The sequence below is a fragment of the Xenopus laevis genome, chromosome 1L (assembly GCF_017654675.1).
Source record: "Xenopus laevis strain J_2021 chromosome 1L, Xenopus_laevis_v10.1, whole genome shotgun sequence".
Lineage (NCBI taxonomy): Eukaryota > Metazoa > Chordata > Amphibia > Anura > Pipidae > Xenopus > Xenopus laevis.
In genome coordinates this window covers 231,471,748-231,489,980 of record NC_054371.1, presented here as the reverse complement: position 1 = coordinate 231,489,980, position 18,233 = coordinate 231,471,748, and the positions used below count along the sequence as shown (strand labels likewise).

Sequence of the window (18,233 nt, the reverse complement as noted above, 5' to 3'; positions counted from 1 at the left end):
GTCGTGGGTTGGGTCAGTACATGTTCTGCTGACTTGCTGTGCCCCCTCAGGTGGGTATCACACAGAGAAGCCTCACACAGGAGACAGGATTTAGCAGCAGGTACAGGAGAGAGGACACAGTAGGTGCAGAAGATCCCAGTCTCCCCCGGCTCTGTCTCAGTTGGACGGAATCTCTCCACCAGGTCACACAGCTTCCAGTCTTTTGTCAGTTCAGGTCTCCTACTAAATCTCTGTCTACATTCAGGGCAAGAAGGATTTTCAAGAAAAGTTTCCTCCTGGGTGTCCCATGTTGTCCCAATACAGTCCCGGCAGAAGTTATGGGCACACGGCAGGGATACAGGATCAGTATAAATGCTCAGGCAGATGGAGCAGCTCAGCTCGACTCTCAGATCAGCAGTCGCCATCACTGAAATCAGGAACAAGAAAAAAAAATCGAACTTTACTTTTTTTCTCTCTCTCTATAACCAGTTGGACTTTTATCTCCCCTCCCACACAGGGTGGGGCAAGGTCTTTATTTGGATTTTAGTTTCCTATTAACTTTTTATTTCCCATTCACTCCTTAGTGGGCCAAGTGGCAGCTTTGCTTATTTACAGGACCCATCAGATTAGCATTTATTGGGCGTGTGGCCGGATGACAAATTAGACAGACGTGCTGTAGTTCTGAGCTCCTGACACAATCCTGGGTGCTACCTGCCTGACCAACCTTTCAAATGCAAAAACTACGACCTGATGCTGATCACATGGCCAACATAGAGAAAATCTGCCAAAAGTAGTTAAACCACCTACATGTGCCCTCCTTTTTCTCCACCAGGCTTGGGGTCAGACCCACAGGCTACTTAAGACCTACCCATTAGAAGGCCATCCTACAGTAACCCCTTCCTGCCTTTAATAACCAAGCTGGACTTTTCCTGAGTCAGGACTAAACCAGGGTAGCACCACCAAAAAAACCAAAAAATTATACAGAAGCAGAACCCTCGCTTAGCACCACCAACTACCACCAGGGAGTTTCTGAATTTAGTGCTAGCTACTGGTATAGCATTTCCAGTAACAGTTTTATAGTGTTTTGATAATGATGTATACCCGGGTTGGGGTGGGGGATACTGGGAGGGGGAGGACTTTGTTAGTTAATCGCAGGATCTAAATTGTTTCTATTTTTTTCCTGCTTTGTTGTCTTACTAATGCAATGCAAGGCCGATATACTCTCCATTTCACTTGAGGAGGGTCTATGCTACCCAGGACACTCTCCAGTTAACAGATTAGACAACCTTACAGCAAGATAGCTATGGCAGGTCATCAGCACATGATACAAGTTGTATCTTAGAACACACATAGCCTAAACAATCGCATCAAACGATTATTCTAGATTACCTTAAAAAGATAGGGGTAGACCTGTTCATGTTCTAAGAGACACATTTAGTAGGTCAAAGAGTCAGGGCTCTGAGATGGGCATGGGAGGGCAGCCTTTTGCATGCTGAATACTTCTCCCACTCTAGAGGTGTAGTGATTTTCACTAGGAAAGGTCTGGGCCTAGGGCTGAAAGAGTTGCAAACAGAAATGAAAGGCTGATACATTGCACTGAAATGACAGCTCTATAACTGCTGTCTAATAATTATTAATGTATATGTTCCATCTCCTTTTACCACAACTCTCTTAGAGAGAGGCAAGTTGCCGCCATGGGCCAATACCCAGTCATATGGCTAGGGGACTTCAATGCAATCCCTGACCCCTCCATGGATAGGCTCCGTCCCCTCCCACATAACACCTCAATGTACGCCAACTGGATTACACGGCATGCCTGCAGGATGGGTGGAGATGTAAACATTCCACAGCTAGGCAGTACTCTTGCTATACAGTAGCAACATCAGCTCTAACATTCAAGGCTGCCATGCTGGATTTTGGAGTATAGGCAATTCAGATACACTCCTTTATCAAAGTGATGATCATGGTCTTTTTTTCCATCCAGTATCACCAAGAGGGAGTCTGAACTCTGAATGATTCAACCCTATTTAGGTGTTCTAGAGATGTGTTTGGATTTGGAAATAATGAACGCAATACAATGTCCTGAGTTGTATGAAATTCAGACCCAACTTTGGGAATTAATTTGTTGGCTGTCTTCAGCTTGTCTTGCCAGGAGGTAAGTTTCCTTTCTGAAATGGACAGAGCCTGTAATTCACTCACTCTACTTGCTGAGGTTATTGTCCCATTGGGGGCCAAATTAGCCTCTTGTGGGCATGGGAAAGCCCGCGAAAATAAGTTATATATAGAGCCCTCCTCGCAGCACCCGTGTCAGCGCAGCCTGGGGATAGCTTCAGAAGAATTTCACCTCTGACCTGCTCGTCGCTGGGAAGATGTCAGCACCAGGGAGCAGCAATAGACAGGCTGTGGGACTTGCTCCGACTGATAGGGAGCGCATAATGAGCTGGATACAGACAGCACGGCCGGAAGAACTGAGCCGAATGATGCAGCAGACAGGCATTGCGTCGCACACCAATGAGGACGGGGAGGAGGCGGCTACTCCTGATTCAGAAGACGCCCCCAGTCCGTTAGGCAGACCCACTGTGAAGAGAAAGCTGGCTCTGAAGTGTTCCACACAGAGATATGCAGCAAAGACAAAGAAGGCTGCAATAAAGACTGTTAACAGCAGGAATGCGTGGCCAGCGATGTCCCCGCCTATGGCTAGCACTAGTCAGGCTGTGCAGGGGGAGTTTTTCCAGCCCACTGAGTCCAGTGGAATGTTTAATAAAACGCTGCCTGTTATGTCTTCCCCTCCCCTATTCTCTTTCCAGCAGGCACCGAGTGACACAGGCAGTGTGAGCAGGGAACAACCAGGACCCTCCATTCAGCAAGCAGGTAATTATGCTACTGAAATGAATGCTCTGAAAATGCTTTAACATGTTTATCAGATGTATTTGATAATATGCAGGAAAGAGTCAATAGGCAAGAAGGAGGGTTGCCCCCTGGAGTGGCAGAAACCAGTTTAAGGGATATAGTGACATGTCAGCCAACCCCATTAGGTTTACATTTGTCCACCTCAGTGAAGGACAAGATAGTAAAGGGTGATTATATAGATATTCTCTCATTGTTACCAGCCTACAAGGAGTTCCTCAAATCTGATAAGAAAGGAGATAGCAAAGAAATCCGTAGACGCCCAGTCCCAAGAACATTTAGCAATTGGCTACAAGCGTTTTGCATATTTGCCAATGTTCTATGTTCTAGTAAACCTCAACTATCCCCTCATTTATTTAAATACCTTGACATCATTTTGGAAGCTTACCGCACATATGGCGGTATTTCATGGTTCATCTATGATGATCGTTTTCGTCAGAAGTTAGCGGTACACCCAGGGTTGTCATGGGGACAAAAGGATGTGGACCTTTGGATGGGAATGTTGGCACCAAAGCCGGCATTTCCATCCACATCCCGTCAAGTACCACCAAAACCCAACACATGTTGGGCATTCAACGAGACCATATGCAAATTTCAAAACTCATGTAGGTACAAACACGAGTGTTCTCACTGCGCAGGCAATCACCCAGCCTTTCGCTGCGTACGAAAATTCTCTGCCAACAGCAAAACCAATACAAAAGAACAGATGGCCAAAGGCAACATCGCCGGTGAATTTAGCAAAAATGTTGCCTTGGCTAAGCAAGTATCCAAACAAATTGAAGGCGGATCTAATTAAGTTCGGTTTTCAGTTTGGATTTTGGATTCCAACATTTAGAATTCAGCCATCAGTATCAGTAACCGATAATTTACAATCTGTTTACAATCACCCTCAGGTTGTCAGAGACAAGCTCTCTAACGAGTTGTCTCTGGGGAGAATCATGGGTCCGTTAGGTGTAGTACCCAAAAAGGAGCCGGGTACTTTTAGGATAATACACCACTTGTCTTTTCCATCAGGGAACTCGGTGAATGAGGGAATTGATATTGAGCTTTGCACGGTATCATATTCCTCAGTGGAAGAAGCCATTAAATTATTACGCATCTGCGGTAAAGGCACATTGATGGCAAAATGCGACATACAATCTGCCTTTCGTCTTCTTCCTATACACCCAGACTGTTTTCATTTATTAGGATTCCACTTTGATGGCAAGTTCTTCTTTGACAGGTGTCTGCCCATGGGGTGCTCCCTTTCATGTTTTTATTTTGAGTCTTTTGCAACTTTTTTGGAGTGGACCTTAAAAACAGAATCTGGGTCCCAGTTCGTCATCCATTATCTGGACGATTTTTTATTTATGGGACCCCGGGGGACAGACACTTGTAAAAGACTTCTACATACTTTTATGTGGATAGCACAGGAATTTGGGGTCCCTTTGGCCCCAGAAAAGACTGTCGGCCCAGAAACAGTTATAACCTTTTTGGGTATTGAATTGGATTCAGTTAATATGGAGAGTAGGTTGCCATCTGATAAAATAGTAAAATTGAGAATATTGCTTGCTAATGCCTTATCAGCCACAAAAATGAAGCTGAAACAGCTGCAGAGCCTTATTGGTCATTTAAACTTTGCCACCAGAATAATGCCAATAGGTAGAGTGTTTTTAAAGCGTTTGTCCTCATTGACTGCTGGAGTGACTAAGCCTAACTGGCATATTCGTGAAAGATGATTTGCGAATTTGGCAACAATTTTTAGAACAATATAACGGAAAAACATGTTGGCAAGAGGAATTCATAGACAATGAGGCCCTGCAGTTGTATACTGATGCCGCAGCATCAACTGGTTTTGGAATATTCTTCCAAAACCAGTGGTGCGTGGGAACATGGCCAGAAGATTGGATTTCTTCAGGATTAACTAAAAATATAATCCTGTTGGAATTTTTTCCTGTCCTAGCAGCAATTGATATTTGGGGCCCAAATTTGGCAAATAAGAAAATAATTATTCACTGTGACAACCTTGGAGTGGTACATGTAATAAATAATTTAACATCTTCATCACCACCAGTATTAAACCTATTACGCCAGTTAGTTCTCAGAGCCCTTAAACACAATATAATGATAAAGGCTAAGCATATTCCAGGTCTAGTTAACCGAACTGCTGATTCTCTATCTCGTATGCAGTTCGATATTTTTTGGCAACTAGAGGAACAAGCGAGCGCGGTTGGGACCCCTTATCCGACTCACCTTTGGAACCTGATATATCCAATGTGATAGCCATTTTACAAGGCTCTGTGGCTTGTAAAACTTGGGTGGATTATAAATCATCTTGGTCGGAATGGCAACAATTTAAGTGCCAAAATAAGTTTAATTTAAGTGAAGAGGATCTTTTAATTATTTTCATATTGGAATGTAGCCAGAATGGGCAGTCCATAGCTTCTATCAAGAAGAAATTAGCAGGAATTTCCTTTTGGGCTAAATTACTGTTACCAGCTAATGTAACAAAGAACCCGATGGTGCAACAAATAATTAAAGGGTTAGCCCGTCATAATGCCAGAGAAGATGATAGACAACCTATTACTGTAACAGTGCTGAACAAACTGATGTTGGTGCTGCCGCAAGTTTGTAGAAATGAATACGAGACGTCTTTATTCAGATTGGTTTTTTCTTTGTCATATTTTGCTGCACTAAGGCTTAGCGAGGTGGTTTCCCCATCCAAATTTAGGCCTGGAGGTATTTTTCAAAATGACATCCAGTTAATAAATGGAAGATTGCGTATTAACATACGTTCTTCCAAAACTGACCAAGAAGCAAGAGGTTGTTTAATTTGGTTAGGTCAGTTTGTTAACCCCTTAATATGCCCAGTTACCAATTACAAGAATTTCATTGAAAGACGGCCGACAGTTGAAGGCCCATTGTTCATACATAAAAATTTGCAATTTTTATCGAAATTCCAATTCACCAGAATTCTCAGTTTTTGTTTTGAAACCCTTGGTTTAGCAGATAAGAAATACCGCTCACACTCCTTTCGGATCGGGGCAGCAACGCAGGCAGCCCTTTGGGGCCTAAGTGAACAATAAAGAAGATAGGACGGTGGAAATCAAATCGCTACAAGTTATACGTGAGACCTACAATGGTCTAATTTCTCTGTTATGAGGTTTTGTCATTGACATTTACAATTGTTTTACAGGCGACATTCAGAAAATTTGGATTTTAGGACATTCTTATGTACACTGGGCAGAGCTGAGAGCACAGATAAGGAAGGGTGCAGCAAATTTATACCTTTCAGATAAAAAGTACAAAGTAATATGGAATGGTATTAGGGGCATGAGATGGGAGAAGCTCTTCCAAACTCTAACAGTGATGTTAAAAACATGGGGATACCCTAAGGTGATTGTGATACATTTAGGTGGAAATGTTATAGGGTTTATAAAAACAATCCAATTGATTAAGTCCATAAAACAAGATTTGTGCCAAATTTCTTTATTTATGCCTGATGTTTATTTGATTTGGTCTGAAATTGTCCCTCGGCTGTGCTGGCAATCCCAACTATTAAAACCACTTGAGAAATGCAGACGTAAAATTAACCATTCAATTGCCAAGTTTGCAGGCAAGTTGAACATAACTGTATACAGACACCATGAGTTAGAGAATGGTTTTGAAGGATTGTTTAGAGAGGACAAGGTCCACTTGTCAGAAATAGGATTGGATATTTTCAATGTTGGACTGCAAAATGCAGTGGAAAAAGCCTTGTTTTGTGGAGGGGGGCCAAGCCCAAGTTAAGGTTTTAACTGGTCTTGGCGTGGCGGATGTTTAAAATGTTAATTGGCTCCTGGCCGATACCATGGCGGGGCTCATATATACACTGAATGGCAAGCTCTGCAATTGTACGGAGCTGGGCTTGGTTATTACTGTTAATTTAAGCAGTGAATGTTAATGGAGTAATTACAGATGCTGTTTAATAAACTTGGCTGTGGCCTTTCTCCACACATAACAAAGTGTTTATGTTTTATTTTGCTAAGAACGGTTCCTTATGTTTAAATGTTCATGCCTACTGATCCCATGTCCCATTGGGGGCCAAATTAGCCTCTTGTGGGCATGGGATGGTGGCATGACATGAGGTAGATGGGCTCAGATCCCAGATACATTCATATCATTATATAAGTTTAGTTATAAAAGTTTTATTACAGGGCATCCTATAGCTTTAAATGCACAGCTGGGCCAGCAGGTATGTGATTGGAGGCCCCCCTGCTGGCTGAAAGCCCGCGAAAATAAGTTATATATAGAGCCCTCCTCGCAGCACCCGTGTCAGCGCAGCCTGGGGATAGCTTCAGAAGAATTTCCCCACCCACCCACCCTCAAGTTATATAAATTAAAAAAAAAAATGTCACAGCCAATTATATGGTTCATAATAAATGGATTCATTAATGGCGGATGTTTAAAATGTTAATTGGCTCCTGGCCGATACCATGGCGGGGCTCATATATACACTGAATGGCAAGCTCTGCAATTGTACGGAGCTGGGCTTGGTTATTACTGTTAATTTAAGCAGTGAATGTTAATGGAGTAATTACAGATGCTGTTTAATAAACTTGGCTGTGGCCTTTCTCCACACATAACAAAGTGTTTATGTTTTATTTTGCAAAGAACGGTTCCTTATGTTTAAATGTTCATGCCTACTGATCCCATGTTAACAAGAAGCACATTTTAAGGTTTAACATTTTAACCAGAATTTTTGTAATAGGGTCAAAGGGCTCCATCACCAAACTAGGATCCCAAGAAGGAACTTGCAGTCTGTTAACTGAGCCTTCTCGAGGCCCTGAAAAAAATCACTCAATGAGAGGTTTATGGGCCTAGGCTGTGGCCAAGAAATGCAATATTGCCATGATGTGGCCTTTGAGTGCGGAGATGCAAAATTTAAGGTCAACAGCTTTTTGCAGAAATTCCAAAATTTGGACCTCTGATGCATTCAATGGGTCAGCACAACTTCTTTAAACCAAATTTCTGATATATCTTTTTATAGTGCTAGGTTTTTCTGCTGCCATTAATGTAGATATGGATCCATCTGAGAGCCTTGATGAGCCAGATTTCACCTCTCAAGAGCCAGGCCATCAATGCCCTTTTTGGATTTGGATGAACCAACTTGCCTTGAGTCAGTAGATCTCCTCTGTTTGGGAGTCTTAGCAGAATGTCTTTGGAGAGCAACATGATCTGTGAGAACCATGGTCTCCTTGGCCACCAAGGTCTACCCTGATCTTTTCAGGACCCTTGGGATCAGAGGAATAGGGGGAAATGTGTATACTTTGCAAAAGTTACATTGGATGGAAAAGGCATCTATAATCGTATCCATCCATGATGCATATGTAGGCATTTTCACATTAAGGGGCAGATTTATCAAGGGTTGAAGTGATAAATCTGCCCCTAATTGTCGATGCAATTAGGTCCAAGGAGAACGGACCCCATTTTGACTGGAACATCTTGAAAGCTGACTGATTAAGCTCTCATTCCCCTGCCATGGCAGTGGACCTACTCACCTTGTCTGCCACCATAATCTGGATCCCTGGGATGTGTTCTGCTCTCAGATCTATGACATTCTTTTCAGCCATGAGAAAATAACAATTGTCAAGTCTAACTGACTTGTTCACATACCTGACAGATGTAATGTTGTCTGACCTGACCAACACTGGTTTGTTGCAGAGAAGGTGTTGGAATGCCAGAAGTCCCAGAAATATGGTCTTCAACTCTTTCTCGTTAGATGACCTGACCACTTCCGTGTCCATCTGCCCTGCATCTTGGTCTCCATCATGTGCTTGCCAGCCCCACTTGCTGGCATCCATAGTCATTTTCACCCACTCTGGCCTGTGAAAGGACACTGGTTGAAGAAGATTATCTTCATTTGAGTAGGGCTTGGCTGGATAAGCTGCTGAGGCAGAAAAGTAATCATGGTCCCACGTTGACAAAAAATCAGTTTGAAGAATTCTCGTGTGGACACAATTGTGGTTGAGATTTTCCCAGTACTTGTTGACTTTTCACTTATTATTATACTGGACTCGTCAAGAAGACCCTCACAGAATCTTGACTGTCTTAATTCTCCTGACAGGAAGGCTGAGATTGAATGTTACTGCTTTGATCATAAACTCAGAAATTCCAGTTGTTGGGCTGGGATTGTGACACTATTCTCCAAGTTTTTTGCCCATCCTAGGCTTTGAAGGTGCGTAGCCACCTTTTCTAGGAGAACACACGGAATCTCTCTTGACAGAGCCTTGATGAGGATGTTGTCCAGAAATGCAAACAGTTGAATTCCCTGAAGTTTCAGATTTGCCACTACTGGAGCCAAGATTTTGGTAAAGACCCTTGGGGCTGTGAAAAGGCCAAACAGGAGCACTCTGTATTGAAAGTGTTTTTACAGGACCTTGAACCTGAGAAATTGCTTGTGACTTTTCCTGACTGGGATATGGAGATACGCCTCCTTTATGTCTAATTTGCTAGCCTGTCACCTGGGTTCAACAATTGGACAATTGAATTTAAAGTTTCCATTTGGAAGGATGGAACTTGTAACAGCTTGTTGCGTTTCTTTAAGTTGAGGATCATGCTGAAGTTTCAGTTCAGGTTTGAGTTTGAGAAACAAGTGAAAATGTGTTCCTGAATAGGTTTGATCTCGAGGAACTCTTGAAATTACCCTGTTTTTCAGACGATCTTGAATGATACAGGTCAAAGTGTTTGTCTGAGGATATGAACACAGTTGTAGGTCTTTGTAAAAGGTCTAACTTGTAGCCCTTTGACATCCCATTTCCTATGCACAATATTCCTCTCTCTCAGAAAGGATTCAAACTCATATGAGACAAACTGTGGTCCGTTGTCTGATATTAACTCCTTTGGATTACCTTCTCTGCTGAAGACTGTAGACAGAAATGTTATTACTGTAGCTGATGTTATATGAGAAACAAATGCAATTTCAGGCCATTTACTGTAATAGTCTATCAAGGTTATAGCCAATCTACAGTCTATAGGAGAATCTGTAAAAGGACCCACAATATCAATAGCAAGTTTTCCCATGCTGAATCAGGGAATGGTACTGGTTTTACATCTGATCTCAACTTAACTTTGTGTACAATGTTCTTTGCACAACCCAGTGAAGTGTTGCTTTGTGGTGAAACTTTAGACACTGGCTGTGTGGCAGGTACTGGTGCTGTAGTAATGAGACCATCAACTAATTGTAGGTTTAATGCAGCAAAGAGATCCCTTCCAAGTATAGCAGTTCCCTTATTCACAATGTAAAAGTCACATTTTGCAGTATTTGATTCAAATTGTACAGTCACAGGGATTGGATCCTTTAAGTAACTGACCAGTTTCAGGGCAGGTGCAACAAGCGGATCTTTCGCAAAGTATTTCAAGAAAATCTCCTTTGGTTGTATAGAAATAGCTGAACCTGTATCACATCAGGTTAATGGAGTGTCCCTTGTCAGCAGAAGCAGTACTGACACTGACACTGACATATAAACTTGTCTGGAATAAATGTACCAGCTTTATCCACACTTAATACTGTGACATTTGTAGTAGTGACTTCATGAACATCTTTAGCAGAACTACGGCAGATTTTAGCAAAATGTCCTACTTTTGTGCATTTGCGGCACCGTTTAGCTTTTGCAGGACATGTAACATGATTTGCAGTGTGTTGTGTTGAACCACAGTGAAAGCAGTATTTTCTATTTGTATTTGCTGTATGGTTTTGCAGTGTAGGTGAATCCCTTTCCTTAGCACTGTATTTTGCCTGTGACTGTGCATTATTAGGCCACAGTGTTGAATTCATAGTCTGTACATTCCCAGCAGTTCCCTGACTGAGAGTTTTAGCCTCTGCCACTGCTGTTTCAATGTGGCTAGCAACTGTAAAAGCCTTTGCAAGGGTTAAATCCTGCTCTAGGAGCAGTCTCTCTCTAATGCGAGGTGAGTTAGTTTTTTTTCACTATTTGGTCTCTTAGCATTTCATCTATTAGATTCTCAAACTCATAGGTAACAACCAGCTCTCTCAAAGCTGCTACAAAAAGGGAGTAGGGAACAAAAGATGCCTTCAAGGCAGCTCTATCTACCAGGCAGATAACAACTCAGCCACACCCTCCTCCTAGGCTAAACACACCTCCCCCAGCTGATTGGTCAGTACACTCTAGCATTGCTTTCAATGAAGTTGCCAGATATGGAGTGTGTGATGTTATCTGCTCCTCCCTTTGATGATGTGCTGTGTGATGTCATCCGCTCCTCCTGTATCATGGCTGCTGAAGTCTGGAGGGAAAGTGATTTGAAAAGAGAGAGAGGATTCCTGCAGAGAAGCAGAATTTCAGTGAGAAGTTTTATGTAGGAGACATCACAGAACTCTACAGAAAGTCACGTACAGGTGGTATTCTGGGTGCAGGCAGGGAATCTGTCGGTGTGTGTAGGCTGTGTTTTTTTTAGTGAATTACACGGACATCTTAATGTAACATTGAGGCTCTGAGGGCAAAGAGCTGCAAATTATCTTTCTAGCTCCAAACAAATTTACTTCCAAACTATACTTTTTTTTTTTTTACCCAGGATGATCTAATTTATGTTCTGCCTGGTAGGATGGTGATGTCACTATGAGCTGCCTGGTAGGATGGTTATCATATGAGCTGCCTGATAGGATGGTTTTCATATGAGCTGTGTGATAGGATGCTGTTGTCACTATGAGCTGCCTGGTAGGATGGTTTTCCTATGAGCTGCCTGGTAGGATGCTGTTGTCACTATGAGCTGCCTGGTAGGATGGTTTTCATATGAGCTGCCTGATAGGATGTTGCTGTCATTATGAGCTGTCTGGTATGATGGTTTTCACATGAGCTGCCTGGTAGGATGGTTTTCATATAAGCTGCCTGATAGGATGTTGTTGTCACTATGAGCTGTCTAATAGGATGGTTTTCATATGAGCTGCCTAATAGGATGTTGTCTCTGTGAGCTGCCTGGTAGGATGGTTTTCTCATGAGCTGCCTGATAGGATGCTGTTGTCACTATGAGCAGCCTGATAAATGGTGTTCTTATGAGCTGCCTGGTAGGATGGTTTTCCTATGAGCTGCCTGGTAGGATGATTTTACTATGAGCTGCCTGGTAGGATGATTTTACTATGAGCTGCCTGATAGGATGTTGTTGTCACTGTGAGCTGCCTGATAGGATGTTGCTGTCACTATGAGCTGCCTGATAAGATGCTGTTGTCACTGAGCTGGCTGGTAGGATGGTTTTCATATAAGCTGCCTGATATGATGCTGTTATCAATATGAGTTGCCTGGTAGGATGGTCTTCATATGAGCTGTCTGATAGGATGCTGTTGTCACTATGAGCTGCCTGGTAGGATGGTTTTCATATGAGCTGCCTGATATGATGTTGCTGTCACTATGAGCTGCCTGATAGGATGCTGTTGTCACTGAGCTGGCTGGTAGGATGGTTTTCATATGAGCCATCTGATAGGATGCTGTTGTCACTATGGGCTGCCTAGTAGGATGGTTTTCCTATGAGCTGCCTGATAGGATGTTGTTGTCACTATGAGCTGCCTGATAGGACGTTGATGTCACTATAAGCAGCCTGATAGGATGCTGTTGTTACTGAGCTGCCTGATAGGATGTTGTTTCTGTGAGCTACCTGGTAGGATGGTTTTCCTATGAGCTGCCTGATAGGATGCAGTTATCACTATGAGCTGCCTGGTAGGATGGTTTTCATATGATCTGTCTGATACAATGTTGTTGTCACTATCAGCTGCCTGGTATAAGCAGCCTGATAGGATGCTCTTGTCACTATGAGCTGCCTGGTAGGATGGTTTTCATATGCTCTGTCTGATACAATGTTGTTGTCACTATCAGCTGCCTGGTAGGATGGTTTTCATATGAGCTGCCTGATATGATGCGGTTGTCACTATGAGCTGCCTGGTAGGATGGTTTTCAGATGAGCTGTCTGATAGGATGCTGTTGTCACTATGAGATGCCTGGTAGGATAGTTTTCCTAAGAGCTGTCTGAGAGGATACTGTTGTTACTATGAGCTGCCTGGTAGGATGGTTTTCATGTGAGCTGCCTGATAGGATGTTGCGGTCATTATGAGCTGTCTGGTATGATGGTTTTCACATGAGCTGCCTGGTAGGATGGTTTTCATATAAGCTGCCTGATAGGATGTTGTTGTCACTATGAGCTGCCTGGTGGGATCGTTCTCCTATGAGCTGCCTGGTAGGATGTTTTTGTCTCTATGAACTGCCTAGTATGATTGTTTTCATATCAGCTGCCTGATAGGATGTTGTCTCTGTGAGCTACCTGGTAGGATGGTTTTCCTATGAGCTGCCTGATAGGATGCAGTTATCACTATGAGCTGCCTGGTAGGATGGTTTTCATATGATCTGTCTGATACAATGTTGTTGTAACTATCAGCTGCCTGGTAGGATGGTTTTCATATGAGCTGTCTGATATGATGCTGTTGTCACTATGAGCTGCCTGTTAGGATGGTTTTCCTATGAGCTGCCTGATAGGATTTTGCGGTCACTATGAGCTGTCTGGTATGATGGGTTTCACATGAGCTGCCTGGTAGGATGGTTTTCATATAAGCTGCCTGTCACTATGAGCTGCCTGGTAGAATTGTTTTCATATGAGCTGCCTGGTAGGATGATTTTACTATGAGCTGCCTGATAGGATGTTGTTGTCACTATGAGCAGCCTGATAAATGGTGTTCTAATGAGCTGCCTGGTAGGATGGTTTTTGGCACTATGAGCTGCCTGATAGGATGTTGATGTCACTATGAGCTGCCTGGTAGGATGGTTTTCATATGAGCTGCCTGATTGGATGTTGTCACTATGAGCTGCCTGTTGGGATGGTTCTCCTATGAGCTGCCTGGTAGGATGTTATTGTCTCTATGAACTGCCTAGTATGATGGTTTTCATATGAGCTGCCTGATAGGATGTTGTCTCTGTGAGCTATCTGGTAGGATGGTTTTCCTATGAGCTGCCTGATAGGATGCAGTTATCACTATGAGCTGCCTGGTAGGATGGTTTTCATATGATCTGTCTGATACAATGTTGTTATCACTATCAGCTGTCTGGTAGGATGGTTTTCATATGATCTGTCTGATACAATGTTGTTATCACTATGAGCTGCCTGGTAGGATGGTTTTCATATGAGCTGTCTGTTAGGATGCGGTTGTCACTATGAGCTGCCTGTTAGGATGATTTTACTATGAGCTGCCTGATAGGATTTTGCTGTCACTATGAGCTGTCTGGTATGATGGGTTTCACATGAGCTGCCTGGTAGGATGGTTTTCATATAAGCTGCCTGATAGGATGTTGTTATCACTATGAGCTGCCTGGTAGAATGGTTTTCATAGAGCTGCCTGGTAGGATGATTTTACTATGAGCTGCCTGATAGGATGTTGTTGTCACTTTGAGCAGCCTGATAAATGGTGTTCTTATGAGCTGCCTGGTAGGATGGTGTTGGCACTATGAGCTGCCTGATAGGATGTTGATGTCACTATGAGCTGCCTAATAGGATGGTTTTCATATGAGCTGCCTGATTGGATGTTGTCACTATGAGCTGCCTGGTGGGATGGTTTTCCTATGAGCTGCCTGGTAGGATGTTTTTTTCTCTATGAACTGCCTAGTATGATGGTTTTCATATGAGCTGCCTGATAGGATGTTGTCTCTGTGAGCTACCTGGTAGGATGGTTTTCCTATGAGCTGCCTGATAGGATGCAGTTATCACTATGAGCTGCCTGGTAGGATGGTTTTCATATGATCTGTCTGATACAATGTTGTTATCACTATCAGCTGCCTGGTAGGATGGTTTTCATATGAGCTGCCTGATATGATGCTGTTGTCACTATGAGCTGCCTGGTAGGATGCTGTTGTCACTATGAGCTGCCTGGTAGGATGGTTTTCCTATGAGCTGCCTGATAGGATACTGTTGTTACTATGAGCTGTCTGGTAGGATGGTTTTCATATGATCTGTCTGATACAATGTTGTTATCACTATGAGCTGCCTGGTAGGATGGTTTTCATATAAGCTGTCTGTTAGGATGCTGTTGTCACTATGAGCTGCCTGTTAGGATGGTTTTCATATGAGCTGCCTGATAGGATTTTGCTGTCACTATGAGCTGTCTGGTATGATGGGTTTCACATGAGCTGCCTGGTAGGATGGTTTTCATATAAGCTGCCTGATAGGATGTTGTTATCACTATGAGCTGCCTGGTAGAATGGTTTTCATATGAGCTGCCTGGTAGGATGATTTTACTATGAGCTGCCTGATAGGATGTTGTTGTCACTTTGAGCAGCCTGATAAATGGTGTTCTTATGAGCTGCCTGGTAGGATGGTGTTGGCACTATGAGCTGCCTGGTAGGATGGTTTTCATATGAGCTGCCTGATTGGATGTTGTCACTATGAGCTGCCTGGTGGGATGGTTTTCCTATGAGCTGCCTGGTAGGATGTTTTTTTCTCTATGAACTGCCTAGTATGATGGTTTTCATATGAGCTGCCTGATAGGATGCTGTTGTCACTATGAGCAACCTGATAAATGGTGTTCTTATGAGCTGCCTGGTAGGATGGTTTCATATGAGCTGCCTGGTAGGATGATTTTACTATGAGCTGCCTGATAGGATGTTGTTGTCACTATGAGCAGCCTGATAAATGGTGCTCTTTTGAGCTGACTGCTAGGATGGTGTTGTCAAAATGAGCTGCCTGATAGGATGTTGTTGTCACTGTAAGCTGCCTGATAGGATGTGGTCACCAGGAGCTGCCTGGTGGGATGGTCTCCTTTGAGCTGCCTGATAGGATGTTGTTGTCTCTATGAACTGCTTAGTATGTTGGTTTTCCTATAAGTTGCCTCATAGAATGTTGTTGTCACTATAAGCTGCCTGGTAGGCTGCTTTTCCAAGGAGCTGCCTGCTAGGATGGTGTTATCTCTATGAACTGCCTAGTAGGATGGTTTTCCTATGAGATGCTTGATAGGATGTTGTTGTCACTATGAGCTGCATGATATGATGATTCTCCTATGAGCTGCCTGGTAGGATGTGTTGTCACTATGAGCTGTCTGGTAGGATGGGTTTCCTATGAGCTGCCTGGTAGGATAGTGTTGTCACTTTGAGCTGCCTGGTAGGATGGTTTTCCTTTGAGCTGTCTGATAGGATGTTGTTGTTGTCACTATGAGCTACTTGGTAGGATGGTTTTCCTTTGAGCTGTCTGGTAGGATGGTGTTGTCTCAATGAGCTGCCTGATAGGATGGCGTTCTTATGAGATGCCTGGTAGGATGGTGTTTCTATGAGCTGCCTAGTGGGATGACGCCATTTCTATGCACTGCCTTATAGTATTGTGTTCCTATAACCTACGTGTGGGATGGTGCCATCTTTATATGCTGCCTGGTAGGATGGTGTTCCTGTGCGCTACCTGGTAGGATGGTGTTCTAATAAACTTCATGGTGGGATGGTGTTCATTAGGATGATATGGTTTATATGTGCTGCCTGGTAGAATGGTGTCTTTCTATGTCAGTAAGCTATACTGACAGACTCTTTGGACATAAAGGACACCTGAGATAGATGGCATGTAAATGGTGTATTGTCAGATGTTAAATGGAAACTAAAAAGTAAAACCCTCTATATTTAACTGATAGTGTGTTGTCCATGCTGCAATCATATCAGTAATCACTGAACACTGCACCAGGACCATAAGTAGGTCTCCAGTGTTCATGCTCCTACTTAGAAATCATTACATAGACCTTGGGGCCAAAGTAATGCAGCTAAATGTGGCAGTTCCCAAATCCACCACACACCTCTGTAGTGTGGCACCAGGTTCATGGGAAACATTTACTTTTAGGAAGTGTGATTCATGCACATCTGTAGAGGGCACATAGACAATTTAATGTTTAGATTGTAAGCTCTGTTGGCCAGGGCCAACTGTACTACTTATATCAGTTTTTGTCTTCTATGTAATCTGTATGTTTATTGTGTACACTTATCTCATTTATTATACAGTACTATGTAATATGTTGGTGCTTTATAAATTCAGTCCTAATAAATCACTTTTAACTTTTTATAACTCTAAGGTCTTATTTGTGAAGCTTCCTCTTCATATTGGCTTGTTTATTAGCTTAGTGCTATATTGTCACTGTTTATTAGAAGCAACATCAGCACTGTAATTATTGTTGCTTTATAGATACATGTTAATAATAATAATTCTGGCAAAGTTTAAAGCATGCGATTAACTGTGCTCCAGCAACACCAAGGTCATATTCTTGACCTTGGTGATATCCTAGGGGATTATGACACATTCCTATAAAAACCCATATGAATTTTAGGGTTTTCTTTTTTTCCAGATTAAAAAGCCCCCATGCCGCCCCAAGCCCAGTGGTACCAAAAAGTCAGCATGGGAAAGAGAGAAGCAGATGATGATCAGTTTTCTTTTGTCATACTAAGCTGGAGTTCAATATGCTGATTACAAATAAAAATACTCCTGGGGACTATAGATTGCACTGCCTCCAGCACAGAATCAAACAGGATCCAAAACTGTGTCAGAGTGTCATTTTTAAAAATAAATGTTTTTACATATTATCTGACACACTCCTCTTCTGTTTTACCACCAACATTACTGCAAATCATCAGTGGAAAAACATATGCAGGGGTTTGTTTTTCCAAAGAAGTCTGAAGTTTCCTGAGGCAATGCTGAGTGATAAAAGTTCATTTCTATAAATTACAATCCATGTGAATGGAACTAGAACTAGTGATGCACAGAGTGGCCTGTCACCTATTTACTGGGGCTTGACAACGGCCACCTGCAGAGGATTGCAGTTGACTTGTGGGCCATATTCACTGCCAGTCCAGCCACTTCTTAACCTTCCCTACACTGTCCTAACAGAACATCTTATCACCAGCATGAATTGTCATTGCTATTTATATACTAATGTACACCTGCCCCTTCTGATGAGATCAGAGACAGTCACATTGGCACAGGCATATAAATAGGCATGATGAGCCATGCTTGGGAGGGTTAGGGTGAGTTAGGGTCAGTAGGACAATAGGGTTTACTTAGGACTGCAAGAACTAGTTATGGTAAGTTCCCACAGTTACTGAGAAAATCCAATCCATTAAAGGTGCTTGTTCCTTACATTTCCATAAGTATAGTTGCACTTGGCACTGCTGCCTTCTGTATACATTTTTAGCAAAAGCAACAATTGGATTTGCACACAATCACTTATAGTTGTTTGCTTGTACTACCCCAGTAGACATTTTTAACTGAACAAAATGAAGCTGATGTTGACAAAGTCAGATTTTTACGGGGGACAGATAACTGGGTCGTAATACTTGTGAATAACTGAGAGTTGTGTTGCAGATGTAAGTGTAACT

At 42.7% G+C, this 18,233-nt stretch overlaps 1 protein-coding gene across 2 annotated transcripts; it reads left to right on the top strand.

Annotated features, from left to right (window-relative positions):
• Positions 1-960: 960 nt before the first annotated feature.
• LOC121396010 lies at positions 961-17,875 on the top strand. Of its 2 annotated transcripts, none has more exons than XM_041570608.1 (2): positions 961-2,850; positions 17,207-17,875. In XM_041570608.1, exons 1-2 carry the CDS (start codon positions 2,349-2,351, stop codon positions 17,209-17,211), a joined length of 507 nt encoding a protein of 168 aa, XP_041426542.1. In that variant the 5' UTR covers positions 961-2,348; the 3' UTR covers positions 17,212-17,875. The 2 variants fall into 2 exon arrangements, with proteins under 2 accessions (XP_041426542.1, XP_041426541.1); XM_041570607.1 differs by lacking the exon at positions 17,207-17,875 and adding an exon at positions 6,062-7,477 and having other exon boundaries at positions 976-2,850.
• Positions 17,876-18,233: the final 358 nt, after the last annotated feature.